This window comes from Lissotriton helveticus, chromosome 1_1 (assembly GCF_964261635.1).
Source record: "Lissotriton helveticus chromosome 1_1, aLisHel1.1, whole genome shotgun sequence".
Lineage (NCBI taxonomy): Eukaryota > Metazoa > Chordata > Amphibia > Caudata > Salamandridae > Lissotriton > Lissotriton helveticus.
This window is the reverse complement of record NC_136057.1, coordinates 1,369,179,712-1,369,205,537: the sequence shown is the minus strand read 5'-3', so window position 1 is coordinate 1,369,205,537 and position 25,826 is coordinate 1,369,179,712. Positions and strand designations below refer to the sequence as shown.

The 25,826-nt window shown below is 46.0% G+C and overlaps 1 protein-coding gene across 5 annotated transcripts in view; it reads right to left on the bottom strand.

The window, feature by feature from the left end:
• Positions 1 to 25,826, bottom strand: part of LOC144824723 (putative endonuclease 4) — a 477,583-nt gene that overhangs the window by 184,181 nt on the left and 267,576 nt on the right. For all 5 annotated transcript variants that reach the window (XM_078683747.1, XM_078683743.1, XM_078683751.1 and 2 more), the window contains one exon: positions 22,843 to 22,974. In XM_078683747.1, the coding sequence (XP_078539873.1) occupies positions 22,843 to 22,974 (132 nt within the window). The remainder of the gene's footprint in view (positions 1 to 22,842; positions 22,975 to 25,826) is intronic.

Sequence of the window (25,826 nt, the reverse complement as noted above, 5' to 3'; positions counted from 1 at the left end):
GTACAGTAGAGTGGAGTCGTGTGTCAGAGTACAGTGCAGTAAAATGGAGCGGAGTGGTATAGACGGAGTAGCATAGTGTGTTGTGCAGTGGAGTAGTCTCTCGTACAGAGGCACATACTAAACTAGAGTATGCACACTCGGATAGACTGGAGTACACTGCTGTATAGTGGATTGCTAGTGAGTGAAATATTATATGGTAGAGTGGAGAGTCGTAGTGGGTCGTGAAGTGGAATTGTGTAGACTGAAGTGGCGTACAGTGGCGTATCGTATAGTATAGTTAGGCTTTCCTGTTTTCAGTTTCTATTTTTGGTAAATTCTGGTGGGGTTTTTTCAGTGTTTTCAATATCTTAAAAAACAGTTGTTATCAGTGGTTACACATTTTCGCGCCACTAAAAACAACAGAAAAAGTGTTTTTCCGGTGTTTATGGAACGTTTTGCTTTTATTATTGCTGCTTTCTGCACTGAAAGAACATGGTATATAGACAGCGTACTTTTAGTGTATATGAGGTCCAAATAGATTTTTGCAAATTAATCTTATTGTAGTACACCATACAATACTTCTTCAGTGTGTCTTTGGGTCATGTGCGCTTGCTCTTTCCTTCCCATTTAAACTTCTGTGAAAAGGCCCTCTCAGCATTCTTAGCTCATTGGGCTGAGAACCATCAGCTAAGGGACACAGTTGGGATGTCTCTTTCTTTGATGCCACATAAAGCACGAAATTATGAATATTTGCGTTTTAGTTCCTGTGCATTAAAAAAACAGTGCACCAGAATGGACTAAAAAGTCAATAGCATCCCTCATTAACTCTTAAGATTGTAAAGATGCTTTCAGCATACCATCTAACAAGTGGCAAGGATCTACTACAGGGAATCACTTCAGCTAGGGTATCAATTTTGACAGGTCATCACAACTTTTTTATATACGTAGCTGAATCACTGCAAATACAATCAATATCACTCCAATCTTTGTTGAATTTGGAAAGAACCTTTTTTGCAGAGCATTACAAGTAACACTGCGTTCCATGTTTTCCAAAAGTCTGGTGTCATGTTTTCACCACTATCCCAGATGCTTGGTGATATATATACGTGTCACTATACCTTGCATTGAATGTTTAAAGCCTGAGGTGTTGGCAATTCAACTACTATCAATACTGACCCACTAGCAACTATGATCTGATGCATTAAGGGTTTTTACCCCTTCTCTGTGGGTAAATGTGATGACACATATTAGGAAAGATTTTTATGAAACCAGCCATTTTACCTATCGGTAAAAAAATCAAATGAGGCCAAAATATCAAATATGAGATTGATATTTCCTGATTCTCTATAGTTTATAAAATAATTAAACTAGACCTAAAACATGAAACTAAACCCTGCATCTTTAGACCAAAGGCCACAAAACTGAAAAAGTAAAAGGAAGAAGAAACAATATTTTAGTGGCATACCTAAAGAACAAAACTCAAGAAGAAGAATGTTAGCCAGTCTTTCTTACTGCTACTTGTATAACAAAGTTACATTGTATTGACCCCTTCAAGAAGAAAAAAATGACTCTTTCACTCTCTTTTTCCTTTCATTGAATGGCATTTACTTTGTGGTTATCCAGGTGTCTTTTCAGTGTTTATATGTTTTCACCGGTAAGAGCTATTTTTCTTTCAGTGGGTTTTATCAGTTATTATAGGTTTAAACCTAAAACCCCACAGCCTAAGTATAGTTGAGCGGTGGAGAGTGGTGTACTGTGGAATAGCTTTGAGTGGTGTGTTGTAGAGTGGAGTACAGGAGAGTGGCACAGAGAGAAGTAGTGTGTTGTGGAGTGGTGTACCGTATAGCGTCTTAGAGTGTTGTAGAGTAGAGTGGTATTGAGTGATGAAGAGTACACTGGACTAATATGTCCTAGTAAAGTGAGGTGGAGTGGTGTAGAGGGAGTTCCTTAGTGTGTTTTACAGTGGCATAGAGTTGAGTAGAGTGTCATACATTGGCGCAGAGTGAAGTAGAATGTTGTACAGTGGAGTGTAGAGGCATTAAGGGCCAGATGTAGGAAGCCCGTTACCGACCGGTATTGAGCTTTCGGGATGTAGGAGACCGAAAATCGTCTGTATCGGTAAATTTACCGAATCGGTAAAGTTACCGATTCGGTAAAATACCGAATCGGAAATAATACCGAATCGGTAAATTTACCGAATCGCAACAGTTTGCGATTCGGTAAATTTACCGAATCGGTAAAGTTACCGATTCGGTAAAGTTACCGATTCGGTAAAATACCGAATCGGTAAATAAGAAGTGGTAAAAATGATATTGAGATGTAGGGAAGCTCTGAAATACCGAATTTGCTTGAAATTCGGTATTTAAGAGTCGTATTTACCATGGATTGGAATCAGGTGGTAACCAGGTGCAACCTATAAAAATGGACCCAAAATGCAATTCTGTTTGCACAATGGCGGCATTTTATGTCATTGCAAGACGGCTACGGCTACAGGAGGAAGGAGAGAGGGAATGGCAGAGAGAGGAGCAGGTCTACAGGCAGAGGGTCACCTTGTTCATGCTCACAGAGGCAGAGATACTGCAGAGGTACAGGTTGGCCCCAGACACCATCTTGGAGCTCATCAGGGACCTCCAACCACTGTTGCAGCACACTACCCCAAGGGCACATGCAATTCCACCACATGTGCAGGTGCTGTGCAGCCTCCACCTGCTTGCGTCTGGGAGCTACCAGAGCGTGGTTCCTGCGGCAGGTGGGGTGACACAGAGCAGCCTGTCAAAGTTTTTCCACAAATTCCTTGACGCCATGTTACACAGGATGGAGCATTACATATCTTTTCCTGCTACCCATGCTGAACTGATGCAAACAAAATCTGACTTTTACCAGATGGCTAGACTCCTATATTTTTCAAAACAGCGGCATCTATGCACGGCTGACTGCAGGGGAATTTGGTGAAGGATACCTCCTAGGTAAGAGACAGTGTCTGACCCCCATAATACCTATTGCAGTAAGAAGTACATGTATGCATGTGAGTAATGTATTCCCTTTTCCTTTTAGGAGACAGTGCATATGCCCTCCGCTCATTTATACTCACCCCCTACCTCAACCCCTCAACACCCAGCCAAAGGAGATATAACCGGGCCCACAAAAGCACACAGAATGTTGTTGAACGGACCTTTGGTATCTGGAAAAGCAGATTCAGATGCTTGCACAAGAGTGGAGGTGCAAGGCAGTATACCCCCATCACCTGCTGTAAGATAACTGTTGCCTGTGCCATGTTGCACAACCTTGCTGTTAAGAAGGGTACTGAGGTGGAGTTGTCTGAGTACGAGGATCATGACGACGACATTGCTGTGCCTGAAACACAACCTGCTGGAGTGAAAACACCAAGTGATGGCAGATACAGACGTGAGGAGATTACACGCAACTATTTCTGAGTAAGTAATGAGACACAGACAGGTTGTGAATGAGAAGAACGTAATTTAATGTTGCCACAACGTTCATGCACTGAAGTGCAACAAATTAAACATAATAAACGTGGGGACTGCATGTCCCGGGTTACTTCACCCACACCGGCAATGTTACTTGCGCCCGCGCTTCCCAGAGCCACTGGGATGTTGGTCACTGCTTTCCGCATGACCTGCAGCCTCAGCTGGGCGCCTGCTGCTCCTACGTGGCTCAACTACAGCGCTTGCCAAGCTGCTGCGGCTACTGCTGTTGTCTCCCTCTGCCACATCCAGGGCAGGATTCAGTGCAGTGTGTGATATGATCATAGCCTCTAGGGCACTAGTGATCCTGGCCATGCCCCTGGTGACCTCGGCCGTGTTCTGTGTGAGGCTCTTTTGCATATTAATGCCTCTACGGCATAGCTGGGATGTGGCAGTGGCCAGACGATTCATGGCCCTATTGTGGACACGGGCGTCCCTGCGCCTTGTGTGTTCCAGTCTGTCCAGTTTTGAGCAGAGCTGGGTGATGGAATTGCTCATTTGCTGCATTCCTGCTGCAAGGTCAGCATTTGTTTTTGCTACCTCCCTATTAGTTTCTACAATGTCTCTGATCCCCTTCCCCATGTCTCCTATTTGTTCATTTAGGACCCGAAATTGGCGGTGGCAGGCCTGTATGGATTTTCCCTGCATTAGTTGTATGCGCACCATGCTCCCCTCCAGCCCACGGAACACAGTGCCATCTCCAGGTCCACCTGCACTGCTGGGCCTGCGTTGCCGTCTGCGCGAGGTGAAAGACTCATTGGTGGGCTGCAGTGCAGCAGGACTCACAGGTACAGTGGCTTGAGCCACACCCTCTGCTGCCTCCATCACTGGCAGTGGGGCCACGACTCGCCTCCTGGCTGGTGAGGTTGCAGGTGCAGACAGGAACAGTGATGGGGAGGTTTCTGGAGAGAAAAGCAATGTAGGGGATTGTGAAAGGTGTGGGGAGTGGGGAAACTCGGGGTCTGTACTGTCTCATCTTCCTGGGTGATGGCAGTCGTGTCTTCTTCCTCCTGCGAGGCTTGTACATGGCTTGGCCCTGCCTCGTCACTCTCCTCCCTCGCTGGTGCAGTCCTTTCTGTTGCTGTGGCTCGACTGCCTGATGTTGCCCCTAGGTATAAATAAGCGTATGTCAACTGAGTGCTACTGTGTCACAGGCACTACAATAAATGCTTTACACATTTAACTTTCATTTTTCTGCATTACTTTCAGTGCCTTGCTGATGTCTGTGCAGTTACACATGGTCTTACATTAGCGGACTACATTTCCGATAATGCATTGCTCCTGTATAGTGCTAGCAGTACTGGACTGGGGTTGGCCTGTCCACAAAGGGTAAAGGGAAGCAGGTTGGTATGGGGTGTCATGCTGCGCATGCGTCTTACCTTTTCCTGTAGCTCTGGCTGAGCTGTCCACATCTCCAAGTCCCACAACACTGTCTGGCTCGATGGTTGAGGCCACCAACTCCTCCAGGTCAGTCAGGGGGGGCGCTGGGTTCCTGCCTCCACCGGTGAGACCAGCCTGCTTATGTAGTTCTGACATCTTCTTTTTTGTGAGGCTCCTGATGTCATAGAAGCGTTTCTTCAGATCCTCAATGCTCCTGCTTGTGACTCCCACTGCATTGACCTTTTCTCCAATTGCAAGCCACATCAGGGAGTGCCTGCCAAATAGTTGCTTGTGGACTCTCACCACCTCCTCCACCAGTACCTGCAGCTCCATGCTGCTGAACTTAATTTTCCTTTTCCTCTCTGCCTTCTGACTCTCACTGCTGCTTGCCATTTTCCCTGTGGTAAACTCCCAAAAATCACTCCCTGCTGCTCTGTGTCTCTGCTCAGCTCTGACTGCCTCTCCAGAACCTTCTAATGAGTTGCAGCTGCCTGGGTAGCCACTTCCTGGTAGGGAGGGGGAGGGTGGTAGCACCTGATTGGCTGTTTTCATTAGTTGCACTTTTGCTTGCTTTCCGGATCGGAATTTACCGATTCGATATTTACCGATTCGGTATTTACCGAATCGGTATTTCCAATGCATTCCTATGGGCCTTTTGGCCCATAGGGATGAATGGGAAATACCGAATCGGTAAATACCGAATCGGTAAATTCCGAAAGTCCGATACCGAATTTTACGGATTCGGTAAAAAATACCGATTTTTTCCCTACATCTCATTTACCGATTTTTGAATACCGAATCGGTAAAATTCGGTATTTAAGAATCGCTAAATTCAGATTACCTACATCTGGCCCATAGTGTAATAAAGTGGCATACAAAGAGGTAGAGTGTTGTACATTGGACTTGTATAGAGCAGATTGTTGTAGAGTGGAGCGGCATAGAGTGGAGTATCATGCAGTGGCATAGAGTGTAGTAAAATGGTGTACAGTGGAGTTGAGTAGTGTAGCATCGGTGCAATAAAGTATCAGAGAGTGGAGTAAAGTATCAGAGAGTGGAGTTGCGTGTTGTACAGTATAGTAATGTCGAGTAGAGTACAGTAGAGTACAGTGGAGTGCCGTAGCATACACTGGAGTAAAGTGCCATAGATTCGGGTGATATGTTGTACTGTGCAGTAGTATTGTGTCTCAGAGTGTTGGAAACTGTCACGGAGTGGAGTAGCTTAGAGTGAAGAACAGTGCTGTAGACTGGAGTGAGTTAGAGTACAGGAGATTGTTGGAGAGTGATAGACAGTGGAGTGGTAAAGAGTGTTGTAGCGTCCAGTGGCATACAGTGCCATTTGAGTAGAGTAATGTGTTATAGAGTAGAGTAACTTATGGTGGAGTTTCATAAAGGGAGTTGCATAGAGTGGAATAGATTGTGATAGAAAGGCATCGAAAGGAGTACAGTTTTGTACAGTAGAGTAGTACGGAATGGAGTAGAGTTTGGTAGACTGGAGTGGCGTAGAGTGCATTGTCGAACAGTGTTGTGGCGTAGAGTACTGTATCGTAAAGTGTGGGAGCATAGAGTGTCGTGGAGTAGTGTGTTGCAGCGCAGACTGTTGTGATGTACAGTGGAGGGGCATACAGTACAGTAGCACAGAGTGGAATAGCTTCAAATAGAGTAGCGTACAGTGGCGTGGCCAAGATGGGAATGGCGTACAATGGAGTGGGTTACAGTGGAATAGCATGCAGTGGAATGGCGTAGAGTGGAGTAGTGTACAGTGGAGTGGTATACAGTGGAGTAGAGTGGCGTAGAGTGTGGTGGGGTACTGTGGAACAGCATAGAAGTGTTTGGCATAGAGTGAAGTTGTGTACAGTTGAATAGCGTAGAATGGAGTAGCATAGACTAGAGTGGCATAGAGTGAAATAGCGTAGAGTGGTTTCGAGTGCAGTTGCACAGAGTGCAGTTGCATAGAGTGCAGTTGCACACAGTGGAGTTGCACAGAGTGGAGTGGTATACAGTGGAGTGGCATACAGTGGAATAGCGTAGAGTAGAATGGTGTGGAGTGGCATGCAGTGGAATAGCGCAGAGTGGAGTGACGTACAGTAGAGTGGAGTAAAGTGAAATAGTGTTGAGTAGCTTACAGTGGAGTACAGTAGAATAGTGTAGAGTGGAGTATATTGGAGTGGTGTAAAGTGGAGCGGCATACAGTGGAATGAGGTACAGTGGAATAGCGTAGAGTGTAGTAGTGCAAAATGAGTGACACACAGTGGAACAGCTTACAATGGAACAGGGTGCACTGGAGTGTTGTGGGGTGGAATACACTGGAGTGAGGAACAGTGTAGTGGAGTACAGTGGAATAGCATACATAAGTAGCATGGAGTGGCACATAGTGGAGTGGCTAAGAGTAGAACAGTATACAAAGGAGATTAGTGCACAGTGAAGTGGAGTAGAGTAGAGTGGTGCAGAGTGGAGTACCATGGAGTGGAGTGCTGTAGAGTGGATTAGCAAAAAACACAGTTGATGGACAGAATGTAGAACAATGTCATACATTCACCCCAGTACAAGGATCTGGGCCTAAATCCATCGCTGTTTTGCACTCCACACCACCCTGGGTTAGACACTGGCTATATGCAAATCAGCTCTGACCCTGTGCCTCATGGGAACAGTCCAGTCCGAACTACCAAGCCATGTCTTTCCCAGACCGGAATCAAGCATCCAAGGACCGGTTTCTGGCTATCAGCCTTCATTCAGCCTGGATAGCTTGACTCCAGTGGTGTGGAGAGCCTGGGACTCACGTCTGAGCATACCCAGCCCACTCGGGGTGAAAATTGCAAAAAACACAGTTGATGGACAGAATGTAGAACAATGTCATACATTCACCCCAGTACAAGGATCTGGGCCTAAATCCATCGTTTTTTTGCACTCCACACCACCCTGGGTTAGACACTGGCTATATGCAAATCAGCTCTGACCCTGTGCCTCATGGGAACAGTCCAGTCCGAACTACCAAGCCATGTCTTTCCCAGACCGGAATCAAGCATCCAAGGACCGGTTTCTGGCTATCAGCCTTCATTCAGCCTGGATAGCTTGACTCCAGTGGTGTGGAGAGCCTGGAACTCACGTCTGAGCATACCCAGCCCACTCGGTGTGAAAATTGCAAAAAACACAGTTGATGGGCAGAATGTAGAACAATGTCATACATTCACCCCAGTACAAGGATCTGGGCCTAAATCCATCGTTTTTTTGCACTCCACACCACCCTGGGTTAGACACTGGCTATATGCAAATCAGCTCTGACCCTGTGCCTCATGGGAACAGTCCAGTCCGAACTACCAAGCCATGTCTTTCCCAGACCGGAATCAAGCATCCAAGGACCGGTTTCTGGCTATCAGCCTTCATTCAGCCTGGATAGCTTGACTCCAGTGGTGTGGAGAGCCTGGGACTCACGTCTGAGCATGCCCAGCCCACTCGGGGTGAAAATTGCAAAAAACACAGTTGATGGACAGAATGTAGAACAATGTCATACATTCACCCCAGTACAAGGATCTGGGCCTAAATCCATCGCATTTTTTGCACTCCACACCACCCTGGGTTAGACACTAGCTATATGCAAATCAGCTCTGACCCTGTGCCTCATGGGAACAGTCCAGTCCGAACTACCAAGCCATGTCTTTCCCAGACCGGAATCAAGCATCCAAGGACCGGTTTCTGGCTATCAGCCTTCATTCAGCCTGGATAGCTTGACTCCAGTGGTGTGGAGAGCCTGGGACTCACGTCTGAGCATACCCAGCCCACTCGGGGTGTAAGTTGCAAAAAACACAGTTTGGGCCCAGATCTTTGGACTGGGGTGAATGTGTGACATTGATCCACATTCTGTCCATCATTGTTGTGTTTGCAGTTACCGTTCTAAGTGTACTGGGGATGCTCAGACGTGAGTCCCAGGCACTCCACACCACTGGAATCAAGCTAGCCGGGCTGAAGAGAGGTGTTACCTCGAAACCGGGCCGGTCCTCGGATGCTTGTTTCCGTTCTGGGAAGGACATGGCTTTTGTAGTTCGGACTGGACTGTTCCCATGGGGCACAGGGTCAGCGCTGATTTGCATATCGCCATTGTCTAACCCAGGGTGGTGTGGAGTGGAAAAACGATGGATTTGGGCCCAGATCTTTGGACTGGGGTGAATGTGTGACATTGATCCACATTCTGTCCATCATTGTTGTGTTTGCAGTTACCGCTGTAGAGTGGATTAGGGCAGAGTGTAGCGGGGTACACTTTAGTGGCATAGAGTGGAGTACTGTAGAGTGTAGTAGCAAACAGTGGAGTGGTGTACAGTGGAATAACGAGTGTAGTGTCGTACAGTAGAGTGAAGGAGAGTTGAGTGCCAAACAGTGGAATAGGGTAGAGCGAAGTGGAGTTGAGTGGAGTTTTGTATAGTGGAATAGCGTGGAGTGGGGTACACTGGAGTGGCATATATTGGAGTGGTGCACGGTGAAATAGCGTACAGTGGAGGGTAAGAGTGTAGTAGAGTGATGTACAGTGGAGGGGCGTAGAGTGGAGAGCCAAAGAGAAGAATAGTGTAAAGTTTAGTTTTGCACAGTAAAGTTGCATACAGTGGAATACATATGAGTGGATTGGGGTATAGAGGAGTGGCGTTCAGCGAATTAGCGTAGAGTGCAGTGATGTATAGTGGAGCGAGGCAAGTGGAGTGGCTTAGAATGTAATTGGGTATAGTAGAGTGGCGTACTTGAAACAGACGTAGCATGAACGTGGGTGAAAGGATATCGATGTAATGTGGGAGGAATATATATTATGAGTTGTAAATGTCAATTTTTGGTAGTAGTTGCAAACAGTTTAAGTGGTGAAAAAGTTATAAGTGTTAAAATACTTAGTAATATCTTGTGCTACGGTATACAGCTGTACATAGCGATAAGAAGGAAGTATCTGCGAGGGGGAATGGCTAGCTAGCCAAGATGGCGCACGCACTCGAAGAGGCTCCGTCCACTGACTCAGGAATCCTGCCCCACTACTGGCCATTGTATTGACTTCAGTACCTTATTGGATGTCCCAAGTCGTAGCGATCATGACGGTGTGCCCTAGTCGATCCTCGATGCCCGTTTAATGGCGGGCGGGACGCTTATTCATGTCACTGTGATGCGAGAGGTGTGGTCTGAGGCCGGGACTCGACTCCGGAACTACAAGCTGTAGCGGTGGCACAATTGATGAAGGAACGGATGCGAAGCGTGCGTGTACACCAACTGTGGCCGGTACACGCCTTCCACCTCTGAAGAACTGTGTGGCAAGCCACGAAAGACCAGAGCCACGCCGGCCCGTGAGAACCGGGGAGGCTGTGCGCAGCTCATAGTGAACTGCGGTGGGACTGGTAGGCGAGCGGCCAACCCTATACACTGCATCCTTCAGGAGGATGACTATATGCTGACTCCCGGCAACCATTGTGGAAGCTAAAGTAAGATTCACCAGGAGAGGGAAAAGGTTGAGATGGGGGGTGGAGGACGGGGTTTGTATAAGTTCTCACTAGTTGAACATAAATATGCACAACTTTGAACTGCCACTTTGTTAGCCTTTTGTACCACACAGGATAATGAGAATCAAATTGCTATGTAACGCATGTAATGAGATTGTTGAAATGGGGGAAAAAGACCGTACCTAGAAGAATATTTTTCTGATGTACATGTCAAACTGCGGTCATAAATAAAGTGTGTTATTAAAAAAATCAATGTGAGCGGAGGGCTCTAATGACTGCTGTGTGAAGCGAGCCTGAAGCGCTGTAGCTGACAGGCTGAGCGGCAATGGTGGACCCTGACAAGAGGGTAGAGGTGATTTACGGCATCCCCGGGCTGCGAACTGAGACGTGCAGTTCGAGCGGCGGACTGCAGATGTACCTCAGTAATTGAGGTGGCAGAGCAGAGCCTGACAAAAGCAGCCGCTGGTGAGGCATGTGGCTGTGAACAGGAGGATTGGTGTGTCTCCCTCAGTGAACTGTGCGCGGATTGGAGCCTGCTGCTCCCCCTTTCTTGTGGGAACACACCTGACTGTGCATTATTCAAAATTGCGGTCCCAGTGGAGGCAGACTGTACACAAGACGTAACCTGGGTGCCTCTGGGTGAGGGGCCCTGCGCCTGCACCACCACTGTGTGATGTGGAGCGAGGGGGCCTCTAGGAGGTGCGACGCTTGCAGGGGACTGCACATACAGTATGGCATAGGAGTCGGGGGCTATTACACAGTGTACCCAGTGATCCTGATGAGGATACGTGGGTCATTTCTTCCCCACCGCACATGTGTGAATACCTCGCCAGTGACAGAAAAATTGAGACCAGTCGTAAAGCCGAACAAGTGACCACCTACAGACTCCATAATCAGCATACTGCTAAACTACTGAATATTGGGCAGAGGCACAGAAAGCGGACCACGCTAACATTGTAGATCTGGTACTTACTCGATAGCTGCGTTATCCTGGGGCCGATTGAAGAGAAGTTACTGGAGCGCCGTAACGAGTAACCTTTGACTAGGCTCGATAAACCCAGCTGGGAACCCCACTACTTGGAGACTGCACATAATAGCTGATTCGTGATGGGTAATCCTCGGGTGGGATCGGCTGGTGCCCGCACGCAGCCGGCACCGGATGCCGTAGAGCCAGCCCGATCACTCTGGGACCTGGGGGCAGCTGGGTCGCTCTACAATGGAGTCGAAAATCGATTCAGTACTTCAGGCAGTCACCAGCATGAATGAAACACTTGTGCAGACTAAAACATCACTAGAAAATCACGTAGACAAAGTCACGTCTGACTTCACGCTCCTGCATGCGATCACAAGAAACTAGCCGGAAAGCTTGAGTTGACAGCGGAAACAGATATTTGCTCCGATCACCAGGGAGCTATCTGCGGAGATGGGTGAGCTAAAGGCACAAATGCAATCCCTGGAGCGCAAAGTGGACGATGCTGAAGGGTGCTCCTGTAGAAACAATGTCAGGGTGATAGGACTACCGGAGGGGGTGGAGGGCAGGGATGCCCCACATACACGGAATCCCTGATGCCGGAAGACTCTCTCTCTTCGTATTTTGCAGTTGAGAGAGCACATTGAGTAGCATCAGGCCGATCGACACCGGTAGCTAGACCGTGTCCTTTCCTTTTTCAACTCCTTAACTACAGGGATAGAGATATGATTCTCCGTGAAACCAGGAAAATATAAACAGTTAAGTTGGACAACTCTCAGGTTCTGTTCTTTCTGGACTATGCCTAGGGGATACAAAAGCAGCGAAATACATTTCTCATGGTGAAGAAGCGTATGTGGGAACTGCAGATAAAGGATTACCTTATAGTCCCGCTCGACTGCGGGTGGTTGCGAATGGATCCACTCATTTTATCAGCGATGCCAGCAAAGCGTGGGACTTGCTTGAGTCTGTTGGCCACCACACTTCGCCGAGCCAGAGAGGAAACAATGCAGATCTGCGACCAAGAACTTGTAGAGGACGCAGAAGACGCCAAGGAATGTACTCAGGAGGGCCAACTGTCGACTGCTCCCAACCCAGAGCAAGTAATGCTGGAACAACAGGGCGTCTTGAGAGCAATGGCAAGCATGAGGGATCGGCACCCCAGTTAAGATACTGATGCTTCCTCTGAAAATTCATCCAGCGAGGGTGGCTCTATAGCGATGTGGCCGATGGGCGAGGATTCCCAGCCACTGCCCGTGGTGACTCCATAGACTGCTGATGACATGATGTGATGAACTACCTGGACACTAGACATCCTCTACGTATGTAAAAGGGGCAGCATGTGCAGGCACAAGGAGCAGTATGCACACAATACACAAGGCACCATGGCCTATGTGGCACATGCCCGCCCGTCTGTGCCCAATGCTGTTCACCAGTTGCCCACTCTAATCTGGGCAACCGGGCCGTAGCGTGTAATTGCACCTATGCACAATGAGTCCATACTATTGTAGCACCCACTGTGCGCTAGGCACTGCTACCCATAACCCCACTGCCCTTCTATGTTTAACTCGGCGTACATTGCCGTTAGTTGCCACATGGCATGGTTCTTAGTTTGGACAGACACCCGTTGTCCCTCTGTTCTATCCCAGTTTAGCCGCACATGGCTTCCCGTTTTCACAGCTCCTCGACACGCAATGTACACGAATACCCAAGCACTGACGATACATCATGCACCTGCCACGGACATGACCGGTGACTATCCGTGGTCCAGTTCGCCGCAATATGCTCATGCAACGCCTCTCTGTTTCTACTATGTATGCTGCACACTAAAATAATAACTTGGAACGTCAGGGGGTTGCACACACAGTCCCGTAGGTACAAAGTCTACGCTTATCTCAAGCGACATAAAGCTCATGTGGCATTCCTACAGGAGACTCACATCGCCAAGCCAGAGACAGGGAGATTACAGCAGCGCTGGAGGGGGCAGATATTAGTAACAAGCTACTCTTTCGCTAGGAGAGCTCTGATCTGGGTCAGATCGGGTACGGAATTTACACCGGATATGTACTCTCCAAAGGGCACCTACATGGGAAGCCGGTGGTGCAGGTTTCCATCTAAACCTCCAACACTAATCAAAAAGAATTTTGGCAGATGCTAACAGGCTATCTCTCCTGATGGTGTGATGTTCCCTGGTTGTTAGGCGGGGACTTTAATGCAGTGCTGGACACCACCCTAGATAGATCGTTCCCACCACTTTTGCAAATGGTGGTGACATCTAATGGGTGGTGGGTGAGTGGATGCAACGTTAGGGCTTACTAGATATCTGGAGGTCACTACACCCGCTGGCAAGCATGTACCACCCACCCACATGACCTGCATGTTCGTATCGACCGGTTAGTTGCAGGTCAACTGATATTCAGTGATAAGGTGCGGATTACCAGGGGATTACCTGGGTAAAACTAACTCAGATCATAACCCTCACATACTGCGCCTGCGGGGGGAGGAAGTGGGGCTGACTACGCGGGTATGGCGGCTGCAGCCTATGGCATTGGAGGACCCCCCAATTCAAAGAAGCAGTTGGCACAGCAATCAACACATATTTTGAGGAGAATACAGGCTTGGTGGCTGACTCAGGACTGCTGTGGGACACGAGCAAAGCCACAATTCGAGGTCAATGTCTGGGTCTCAGTTGGTGCTCCTGAAAACAGCTAGACAGTGAAATAACGTGCTTAGAAAACAAACTATTGAGGTTGGAAACTGAGTTAGTGCAAGGCATAGACACTCAGCATGAAATAGAAGCAAAGAAGCAAAAACATGCAGAGGTGTTAGAAAGACTGCGTTGTTTAAATTATGCGTCACATGCAACGCGTACGCACGCAGCAGCAGACTGAGTGGGTAGGCTGCTCGCGCGCATGATCAAACAGGAACAAACCCCATATTGAGTTTGCAATCAGCAAATGGGTGCATCCTTACTGAACAACATGAAATACATATGGAAGTAGCGACGCATTACACTTCCGTGTACCGATCATCACACATTACAGGGCCCTCAGACATGGGCACCTTTCTTACTCCACTGACTTTGCCACAAATCACTGACGAACAGTGTGACGAACTGGATGAGCCGTTAACTCTGCAAGTCCCACAGCTCCTCAGGGTGTTTCATGAGGCACTGGAGGTGGGCACCCTGCCTGACATTCTATGGGAATCTCTCCTGATATCGTTACCAAAGCCAAACAGAAATCCAGAGCTAATTGGTTCCTACCGGCTGCTGGCGCTTCTAAACACTGATTACAAAGTGTTGGCAAACATTTTAGCTGGCAGGCTGGCACCTCTGGTCCTGTTACTGGTCCATCCAGACCAAAATGGGTTTGTACCCACATGCAGCACTTTGTTAAATCTGCGCCACTTCTTTCGAGTGGCACACTATTCCAGAGCAGCTTGGGAGTCCTAAGGATGCCTGGTGCTAGATCTGGAGAAGGCATTTGACACTGTGGAATTGGGCTTTTTATTCGCCGCACTGCGCAAATATGATTTGGGTGACGAATTCCTGAGCCTGGTCCAATTGCTTTATACCCAACCAGTGGCCAGAGTCAAGACGGGACCATATATGTCTGACCGGATTCCTATCGAGCGGGGAACCAGACATGGCTGTCCAGTCACCGCTTCTATTCACGCTGGTCATCGAGCCCCTGGCCGCTTCATTACGCAGGAGCACGAGGAGGGTTGAATCCCATTAGGTGATGCCCTACACGGGGTGTCGCTGTATGCAGATGACCTACTAATATATCTCAAGGACGTAAGACTGCCATGCGTGGCCGTGGAGCGACCACTGCAGGAGTTTGTGGCCATCTCAGGTCTTTGGGTGAACTGGGATAAGTCATGTTTGTACCCCTTTGTGGCTGCCACCCCAAACCCAGGCCTAATCATTGATGGTAGACCAGTGTATTGGCAACTGTTGACATTTTGATATCTGGGAGTGCATATCAACAGAAATCAGTCAGACCTCCATGACAGCAACCCTGTCACTGCAGTGCGTGAGCAGATGGCTTTTTGGAGCACATTGCCATTAACGGTTATGGGCCGAAACGCACTGATAAAAATTATGGTGCTTCCACGCCTTTTGTATTATTTTGTGAATTTACCAACCTTTCTTAAGCCGGCACTGTTCAAAACCCTAGAGGCGGAAATGAGGAAGTTTATCTGAGGCACATCATGCAGTAGAGTGGCCATGACTAAAATGTATCCCTCAACAACTTGTGGAGGTCTCTTATTGCCACATATGGAGCAATACTACCTTGCCGCTCAACTCCAATGGGTAGCGCGATGGTCGGGTGCATGTCAACTGGAGGACCTGGCGATTCAGGAACCAGCTCTCACTCATTCGCAGGAGATTGAGCTATTCCACCCCAGCAGGAGGGGTAGACCGCCAGCCCAGCTGATGCTTGATGTGGCCCATTACTGCCATCGCCATAGCCTGTAACTTACGCGCTACGTGATCTCATATGCGCTGTTCCTTCCGGTAGCAGGCACGCCCAGGAGGCATCGTACTTTTACGGGAATAGAGCTGGCGCAGTGAGAGGCGGCTGGAGTTCTGACAATTGGGTATTTATTTGGTGAACTACTGCCCTTCGAGATGCTAGCAGAGAACTCGGGTTTGCGGCAGGGCTAGTTTTTACTGCATGCAGCAGTGGGACACACGCAGCAGCACACATGGGGCAACATAGCACAGGAGCTGCCAGCACACCTAGTTGTACAATACTTGCACAAGCTGGGCGCAGGTTGGCACCTTGTCAAATGGTTCGCAGGGGCACTGAGAACGCACACGGTGCCACATCTGAACTCATTTTATGCTCACTGGGAGGAAGACCTGCAGTGTCCTTGCACTAAGCGTGAGTGGTTGGCCATCCTTGTGGGTCCCACCTGAATAAACCATAAAGCAAAAATGTGGCTCACCAGTATTACATAGTACACAGAGCCTACCTGACACCAGCCAAAATTAATAAATACTTTAATCGTACTGATGCCGGCTGTCTGAGATGTGGTGCAGTGAGTGTTGATTTGCTCCATATGGTCTGGTCCTGCTTGGTACTGCAGAGGTACTGGGGTGTGGTCACTGTGACCCTGCCGCAATGCACAAATCGTGAACTGAATTGGACCTGGGAGGCATGCGTATTGGGACTGTGTCGTAGGTCTAAAAAACATAAAATAACATCCTGTTATATAGATCTGGGTCCCAGAGTGGCCAAAAGACTGATCACGAAACGCTGGAAGTCACCTGACACCCCCCCCCCCCCCAAAAGGCAGAGAGGGCCTGATTCCAGTCACTGCTCTGTTGGTCACAGGCTGAGAGTATAGCGCTACGTCTGGAGGATGCAGTAGGTATTAGGAAGCAGCCATTTGCGGGGTGTTGGGATGCGATCCTAACGGACTTTTGTGCAATATGGCAGGGCCGGAATATTGAGCCTGCCCCTTCACCTGACCGAATTGTGAGCCAAACCTGGTAGGCATAGCTAGGTAACAGGACCCGCGCTGCTGGCTTGCCCAGACGCGAGCATAAGGAGTCTGATGCAAAAAACCCTCACTGACTATTGTCCAAGATAGCGCAGTGAATGAACTGTAATCATGACATAGTAGACATATGGCAAGACGAAGAATAATAATATTAAAACAAGCCCAAGCGCTGCGTGAAAGCTAGCAGACATAGTTTGCAGTTACAGTATATGGGAGGTGCATTGTGATATAATGTTTAACGAAATATAATTTCAAACTCAGGATCCAAAGTGAGGTTACAGTTGGTTATATTAGTTATGTTGCAAATAATTTAACTCTGTATTTCCTAGATTGAAATATCTGCACTAAAGAGGAACACCAGTTACGCCCATGATGTATAGATATCTGAACTAAATGTGTGTTATTTTTTGGAAAGTTGATACAGATGTAAAACTGGTGTCAAATCATAAATGTTTTGGAATAGTATTGCTAGAAGTGTAATGATATGATGCAAAATTTTCAAACAATAAAAACACATTTAAACAAACAAAAAAAGGCAGTACCTGATTGGCTAATGGCTGTTTACAAAACGTAAAAGGCAGCCATGTTGTTTTCAGCACACTTTCGCTACATTCTGGGTTAGGATTTTGCGCTAGGTGAGTAGTAGGTTTTATTGTTGTTCCCTACCTATTACCACTTTATTAAAATAGCAATAGGTAGAGAAATCTATTTATAATGTTGTATACATTTTACAGGACTCTATGGAGAACAGTGCAATTTTCTAAATTATTTTAAGTAGCACATACATTTATAGATAATGCGGTACTCCATAAACTTTTTAGCAAGAATTAAATACGTTAAAAATACACTGTAGTTAGTACACTATATTAGTAAAATAGTGTAGTACAGTGTCTTTATAATATTTTAACATTTCGTTTTTTACAGCTCTGCGGTACTTCCGAAGAAAGTGCTGCGGTACTCTATACATTGTTTTTAAATATATAGAAATCCAGAACACAGGGAACGTGGCCTTAAAACAACATGGCTGTCTTTAACTTTTTTAAAGGCAGTCACAACCAATCACCTAATGTCTAATCATCGCGAAATACCACAAAACACAGTGAAATGTTGCGAAAATACAGCAACAACAGATATCACTAAGTTTAAAAGCCTTATAACGTAAACAATACCCTACTTAACTGTAATAACAAAAATGATCAACTGCATACCATAATCTAGAATCCTGCCAAATTTCATGGAAATTAGAGTGAAAGTTTGGCCACTGCACTTAAGTACAAAGTCTATAGAAAAAATGCATTCAGACCCACACGTGTTTTGGAACACCCCTTTTATCTTGGCACCTCCCTGACAATCACCGCAAAACTTTCCATCCTCCGCCAATGTTGAAAAATCAATGGGTGTGGAAAGTTTCGTGGAGATTCGTCAAACGGGGGCAAATGCATTAGCTAGCAAATGTCTGAGGAATTACTTTACCAGGGAATCCTAGCTATAACTAGAGTGCCTACTACCCCTTTATAATATAAATACATTTAAAATCATGAAAATTAAAATATTAAGAAAAAGGAAAATAAACCTAAAAATAAAGAAATTAATGATCTGAAGGGCCGAAATAATGGAAACTTAAATTGTAATCCAGAATTAGGGAGGTCGAAATATTAACATACAACTGGCCGAGCTGTTGTCTTACATCTGCTGTCATCCAGGACAGCATTAAGGGGGGTGATTCCTTTTCTAAGAAACGGGGTGGGGGCCTCGGGGTGGTTTTGGAGGGTTTGGGTGTAAGGGGGTTAAATAGTCACATCTTGCTTAAAATAGCACAGGTAAATTATGGAAATAAAAACAAGCTTTTGCCATGCAGGAAAATGTATATGTGGGTTTGGTTAGAGGATTATGTGGCCAAATTGATTTTTTATAATGTCTAGAGTCAAGATTTTGAGTTGGAATATCTGTGGGCTCAATACAGCCAGCAAAAGGCGATTGGTGGCGGAAGAGCTTAAAGGATTAAGACTCAAATAGTGGGACTGGCTGAAACCCATCACGCCTATAAAGATAGAAACGTTTTTAAACAACTAGGTTATGATTTGGTTATCTGCACTTCACAGACAGCATCTTTAAGGAGTGTTGGGCTATTCAAAGATAAATACTCGAAAATGACTGCACTTAGAACCCTTGCGGATAGTGGCAATTGCGCAGTTTTTTATTTTGGGAAAAAAGATTACAGTCTGTATGATATATGCTCCTAATGTCGATTGTTCCGAGGTTGTCTCTTATCTGAATTCCGCACTTTTGGACTGGGATGGTGACCTTGTTGTAATGGGTGACTTTAATTTTATTATGGATAAAAAAATTGATACTACCAATACACGTGCAAGGGCCAGAATGGTCCAGGTAAGGGCCAGTATGCGTGATCTAATGCATATTCATCAATTAGATGATGCCTGGCGAACACTGTATCCTTCAACACCGGGGTTCACATTCTACTCCCATCCCCATAAACAGTACTCCAGGATCGATATGATTTTCATTAATTATGGGTTGTTGGTTAACGCAACAATGACAGTATGTCCGAAAATAACCTCTGACCACAATCCTATCGTGATTAATGTAACTTTTGCAGGGTTTAGGCCACATCAAGCGAGGGAGTTTTCGTTTCCACGACATTTGTTAAATAACCCGGACTATGTCGTCCACATGCAGAAGGTTTTAAAGGAATTCATTTTGATTAATCTACATACTTCGTCCTTGGCCATGGTATGGGACTGTTTAAAAGCAGGTGTGAGATGGGCAACTCTCTAGTATATAGTGAAGCAGAATAGACAAAATGGTACCCAGCTTGCTAATGAACACAAGCAGTATACTCAACTAGAGCAGCAACACGCCTCTGCATTAGCGTCTAAGGACAGTGGTGAGCAAGAAATGTATGCCCAGATTATTGAGATCAAAGCCAAACTCCATAGAAGATTGAAAGATAAAGTGGCTAATAATTTCCTCAAGTACAGAATAAAACAATATGAGTACGGAGAAAGCCTGGTAAGAGTATTGGCTTACCAACATGCAGATCAACGGGCTAATTCCCGCATCAAGTCCATCAAGGGAGTGGACTCTATTATTTATACAAAATCAGATGATATAGCCGAGGAATTTAGGAAGTTTTATGGCAGCTTATATGAGGAAACTAGATCATATAATCAACAAGCTGTCGGGCTTTATTTACAAGAGAGTGCTCTTCCTAGCTTGGATGTTTCCCAATCGCAGGGCTTAGAGACCATGGCTGACCTTGAGGAACTGAATTTGGCTTTAGGGGCCCTCACCAGCGGTAAGGCGGTCGGAGAGGACACCATACCACTAGAGTTTTACAAAACTTTTAAGGAAGTGTTGTCAACGGTTCTCCTCGAGCTGGTCAACAACATATTGGAGGGAGGGGATGCTCCCCCTTCCTGGAATAAAACTAATATTGTGGTCTTTCCCAAAAAGGGTAAACCGGTGGGTGAGCTAGGGTCCTACAGACTAATTTCACTTATTAACGCTGATGCTAAAATATTCTCGATATTGCTTGCTTCTCGTCTAGCTCCAAGTATGCACTTACTGGTTTCAGAAGAGCAACATGGTTTTGTCCCAGGTAGGGATACGGTGGCGCATATAAATACAGCCTATGCGGCTTTTGAATTAGCAGGTCAACTGGGTCAGCGGATTTGGATGTTAATGCTTGACGCCGAGAAGGCCTTCGATGAAGTTGCCTGGGGGTTTTTATGGAGTACTATGCAATCATTAGGCTTAGTCGGAGGTTCATTTCGGCGATCCAGCGATTGTATCGTAATCCGTCGGTAGCTATCAAGCTGAATGGCTGTACATCTGGGGTAGTTAACATTCAGCGGAGCACCCGTCAGGGTTGCCCACTTTACCCGTTATTATTTGCCCTCTACATTGAGCCCTATATTAGGCATCTCCATTATAATAATTCTATTTCGCCTGTCTGTTTCAATGGTATAACCTTAAAAATTACGGCCTATGCAGACGACATTGCTGTATTTACCTCTGGACCAGAAGTGGCGATCGCTGCAATCACACAAGAGGCGCAACATTTTGGCTCCCTCTCTGGTTAAAAGCTCAATCTTAACAAAACACAGTCTATTCTTAACTATGTTCCTGCATCTCCTATACCACAGCTTGGTGTTACTACCACAGCTACTTATCTTGGAATTTGTCTTAGTAGCTGTATTAACGATTTCATGTCTTTGAACTATGAACCCTTAAACAAATTACTGTTGATTTGCGTAGATGGCATAGGTTGCCTCTGACTATTATTGGGAGATGCAATACAGTGAAAATGAATGTCTAGCCCAAATTTCTTTATCTATTTCGGTCAATACCTTTAAGGGTCCCAAATTCATTTTTCAAGCGGCTTGACTCTGTCATTGGTAGTTTTATATGGGGCTATCGTAAAGCTAGGACAGCTCTCAGATATATCAAGTTGACTTATGAGCAAGGTGGTTTTCAACTTCCCGATTTTAAAACCTACTTTTGGGCTGCCTTCCTCAATCGTATCCAGAGTGTACTCTTTGGACCAACTGTGGGTAAAACTTGGTTAGCGTATCAGCTCACATTTGGTCTTAACAGTGGGTTTCTTCTATACTATATGTCGGACCCAAACTATTTTCAGAGAGTTAGTTTCAAGGTAGTCAGGCACATTTATCGTATATGGCAAGATATTTGTAGCACTTATGCTTTGCCTGACTTACATGAATATACTTACTTATGGGATGATCCTAGGTTTCCGGGCATATTCACGGACACCGTCTGTAGAAAGTGGCAAAAGGGTGGAATAATATGACTGGGGCAGATTTATGATGAAGGGGGCTTTAGGTCATTTGCTTCCTTAAAAAATGACTTTGGGATACCACAGAACTCATGTTTTAAGTACTTGCAAATCAGGAACTATTTCTTACAAGGGAAGGGAATGTTTGCTCTCCCCCATACTTCTGACGCACTTCGGGCTATCTTTTACACTCCTGTTCGGGGTCAGATTGGTAAAGCTTACCAGTGCTTTATGCGAGCAACGGTGGATGATGGTTTGGTGAAGGAAGCTAAGATTAACCATATGTTTGCAACTTGAATCAGTATGGAAGAATTTCATGACTCCCTGGCTACAAATAATTCTGCTGTCTCTTCAATGAATTTAAAATTGCATCAGCATCGTATTATGTTCATGCTGTATTATACCCCGCAGATAATCTCAGAATGGGCAACTTCCCAGGGTTCTCCAAAATCATACTGCCCTAAGTGCAACTTGTACGCTGCTGATCTTAGACATATGTTTATCATATACCCATGCCTAAACACATTTTGGTCTGAGATTGCCTCGGTGCTGAGTAGGTTATCAGGTACACTAATTCATATAACGGAAAGGGAAATAGTTTTGGGTTCGGTCATTGAGTCAGGCAGTCTATCTAAATCTTTAGTTTAAATTATTATTATTGCAGCGCGGCTCTGCATTGCCAGGGCCTGGATTGAGGTAGCTAGTCCCAAGATTACTGATTTTTGGCTGTTACTTAGGGGAGTTTTTGAAATGGAACTGGCGCTAGCAAAAGCGCGGGGTTTACGTTCAAGGGTTACATTTGGGAAGATGTGGTCAAGTCTGCAATGGGATTAATTGCTGCTGCTTGCTTTGAGTCTCTTGTAATACTTTTAATATTTTGGGTGTTTTTACTTTATGATGGTTTCATTTATATTTTCTGTTTGTTTGTATGTTTATTTCTTTCATTCCACCTGGCCCTGACTAAGATTATTACTCATTTGACTGCCGTATTTGAGACATTTGAATATTCTAATGCTCAATTAATTTGGGTTGCTCTTGTTGTTCCTATCGATACTTGTGCTATATATGTTTTGTTGTTTTTGCTATGCTTGTGACAAAAAAAAACGGAAAAAAAACCAAACAACTGGCCGAGCTAGGAGTGTTGTTGAAATACCACTGTATCTGGGGAAGGTAAGTCAAATACGGCTCCTAGAGTGACACAGGCTGGCAATTTCCCATGATGTAATATACCTAGAATACCTTGGATAGAGAGATGTGCTCCAATATATTTCTTTAAATGCTTCTTTTTAATAGATGGTGCTGGGTTCTCATCCTCCGCCTTTTGGTGGTCAACTGTTGGGTCTCCAGCTGTTACAATTATCCCCATAGGCTCTATGGATGCAGAAAATGACAACAGTTAACACCGATTTATGTGTGCTCATCCCAAGCCTCATCTTACTACTTTGTTCTCCCAAATAACACTTGCTAGACTCTACCCTCTTCTATCCTTCCACTATCCTATTCAATCCAACCAACAGACTTGCATGTCCACTGTTCAAATTAACACATATTTTCCTATACTAACCCACCACTAACCCTTTTTGGGTTCCGGAGTAGCGTGCTACTTGCCAAAAAGCGCTTTGATGACTCATAATGGGTAGTAAGTGCCATAAAAATGCAATTACTCAAAATAATTCAAGATTTCTCCTCTTGGCAGAGTGGGGGGTGTATTTTCGCTTTCGAGACTTGCCTCAGGAGACTGATGCTTCAAATCCAATTCCTATTCATTGGTGCTTTCATATATTAATCTCGGCAAGTTTGACCCAGTAGAGGGCCTTAAGTTCAAAACTAAGACTAGTTCTTACTTTATCAAACGCACAATAAGGAAAACACAGTTATTTGCAAACATAGTTCTTCGCTGTATGTATTATCTTTGAGATGATAAAATTACAATATCGCCACCGATAAATGTGCACCCAAATATATTTTCATTGATAAAGAAGGTTTTGAAAAATTATATCAGAAATAAAACATTTGAAAAAAGATTTCGCGTATATATCAGTCCTTGGTCATACATTGCTCCCCTACACTTCAGAAACTCCGTGGGGACTGGGAGGCAGATATGGGCGGGCTGGAAGAGGAGGACTGGGCGGAGGCCCTGGCAGCCACGCAGGAGGCGGTCAAAGCGATGCGGCTTCGCCTGGTCCAATTCAAATACCTTCACAGGGTCTACCTTACTAGTACGCCATTGTGGCGGGCAGGGATGGTCATCTCCCACGGAATGTCTGCACTGTGGCAGGGTGGATGGTACATTTATTCATACAGTTTGGCAGTGCACATCTCTGGATCGCTTCTGGAGGGGGTCTTTGCTTGTCTCTCTGAAGTTCTGGGCTGGGAGCTCACCCGCACACCACAGCTGGCACTGCTGCATGTTATGGAGGGGGTGGGAGGCAATGCCTATAAACGACACCTTCTGTTCCTTGACCTCACCCTGGCAAAACGAAACATTACTAAAGCCTGGAAGGCAACGAGGGCTCCATCGGTGGCAGCTTGGAAAAATGGCCTGGACTTGGGCATGGTCTGGAGTAACCCATCTTTGTTGCTAGGGGGTGCTCACACAAACACTATAAAATATGGAACCGATGGGTGGAGTATTGGGGCCTCTGGTTGGAACCCCCAGAAATAGAGGAGCCTTTGCTGAAGGTTTAAGCCGAGGATCCCATATGGGGGGTTGGGGGGGGGGGGGGGGAATAAGGGAGTGGCGGGCCAGGATCAGGACCTTCTGAGCAACTTCCTTTTATTGCTGTGGACAAGGTGGTATGGACTAGTGCGATCTTTGGAGGGGAGGGAGTGGGAGGGGGGAGTTGGGGGTGGGGTGCGCTATCGTTTAATGCTCCTATGTATTGTATTGTTGCTCGCGGGGGAGGGGAAAAAAACAAAAGTCGTTTGCATTCATGGATGTATTGGCAGGGCTCTGCACGTTATATGCGAATTGACAAATACAAATTTGCTTTCAAAGAAATAAAACATTTGTAGAGGAAACATTTTCTTCCTTTAAAAGCTTAACAAAATTACATTTTAAACATTAAATTACATCAGGCAGTAAAATCAACTATCACTTCAAAAAAAGAATAGCCAAGCAAGCATTATGCACGCAAACATCACCTCAAGACAGAAGAATTTTGACACTACTCCTTAAAGGAATCCAGGCCCACTGTCCAAGAATTCAAAACAGTGTCAGTTCTGCTATTGATTTTGATGGAAGGCCGAAATACAGTGCCAATCAAAACCAATGTCCAAATATCTATTTAGTTTCATGGATAAGAATGAGAGTGTTTCATGAATTCAAAGAAAATATCTCCAATGGTTGTGAGAACCCCATTCAGAGGCCCAAAGGGCAGGCGCTACGGGGCCCAACCGTGGGTGTTATGTTATGTCAATTTCTATAGCACATTAATAACCGGCAAGGGTATCCAAGTGGTTGGACAAGTGTGTAGATGGTACCCTTGGTGTTTAACTAAAAAAAAAGCCAGGTCTTCAACTTCTTGGGGAACTCAAGCAGTGAATAGGAAGCTCTGATGTGTTGAGGGACGAAGTTCCATGTTTTGAGTGTGCTGTAGAAGAAAGAGCGACCTCCTACTCTGATTTTGCGGATGCTGGGAGTGTGTGAGAGTGAGGCAGAGCATAGGTTTCTGGCTGGCTAGTGAAAGTGTATGCGGCTGTTCATGTATTCCGATTCTGTGTTGTGTAGGGTTTGGTATGTGTGCCTGAGGACTTTGAATTAGCTGCACTTGTGAATGGGAAGACAGTGAAGCTTATTGAGGTGCAGTGTGATGTGGATGCGGCGTGGGATCTTGTGTGTGAGTCTTGGGAGAGCTTTCTGGGTGGCATGCAGTCTGTCCAGTAGTGGTTTGGTGATTTCGGCATAGGCAGTGTTCCAGTAGTCCAACCTGCTGGTGATGAGTGCTTGCGTGATGGCCAGTCTGGTGTTCGGTGGCTTGAAGAACTTTTGCAGTATGTGAACGCAGGAGGTGCTCACTGTCTTGACTTGTGCCCATATGTTAAGCTTGTCATCTAGGATGATCCCTAGATGTCTTGCATTTTCTGGGGGTGTGGGTATTGGTCATAGCTCCAACGTGGAGGTCTTTTACTCCCGATGTCCTAGGGCCCAACCATGAGCAACTGGGCCAAGTACCCCTCCAGCACTTGACTTGCAGTGGTAGCATGGATCGAGCAGTCCAAGG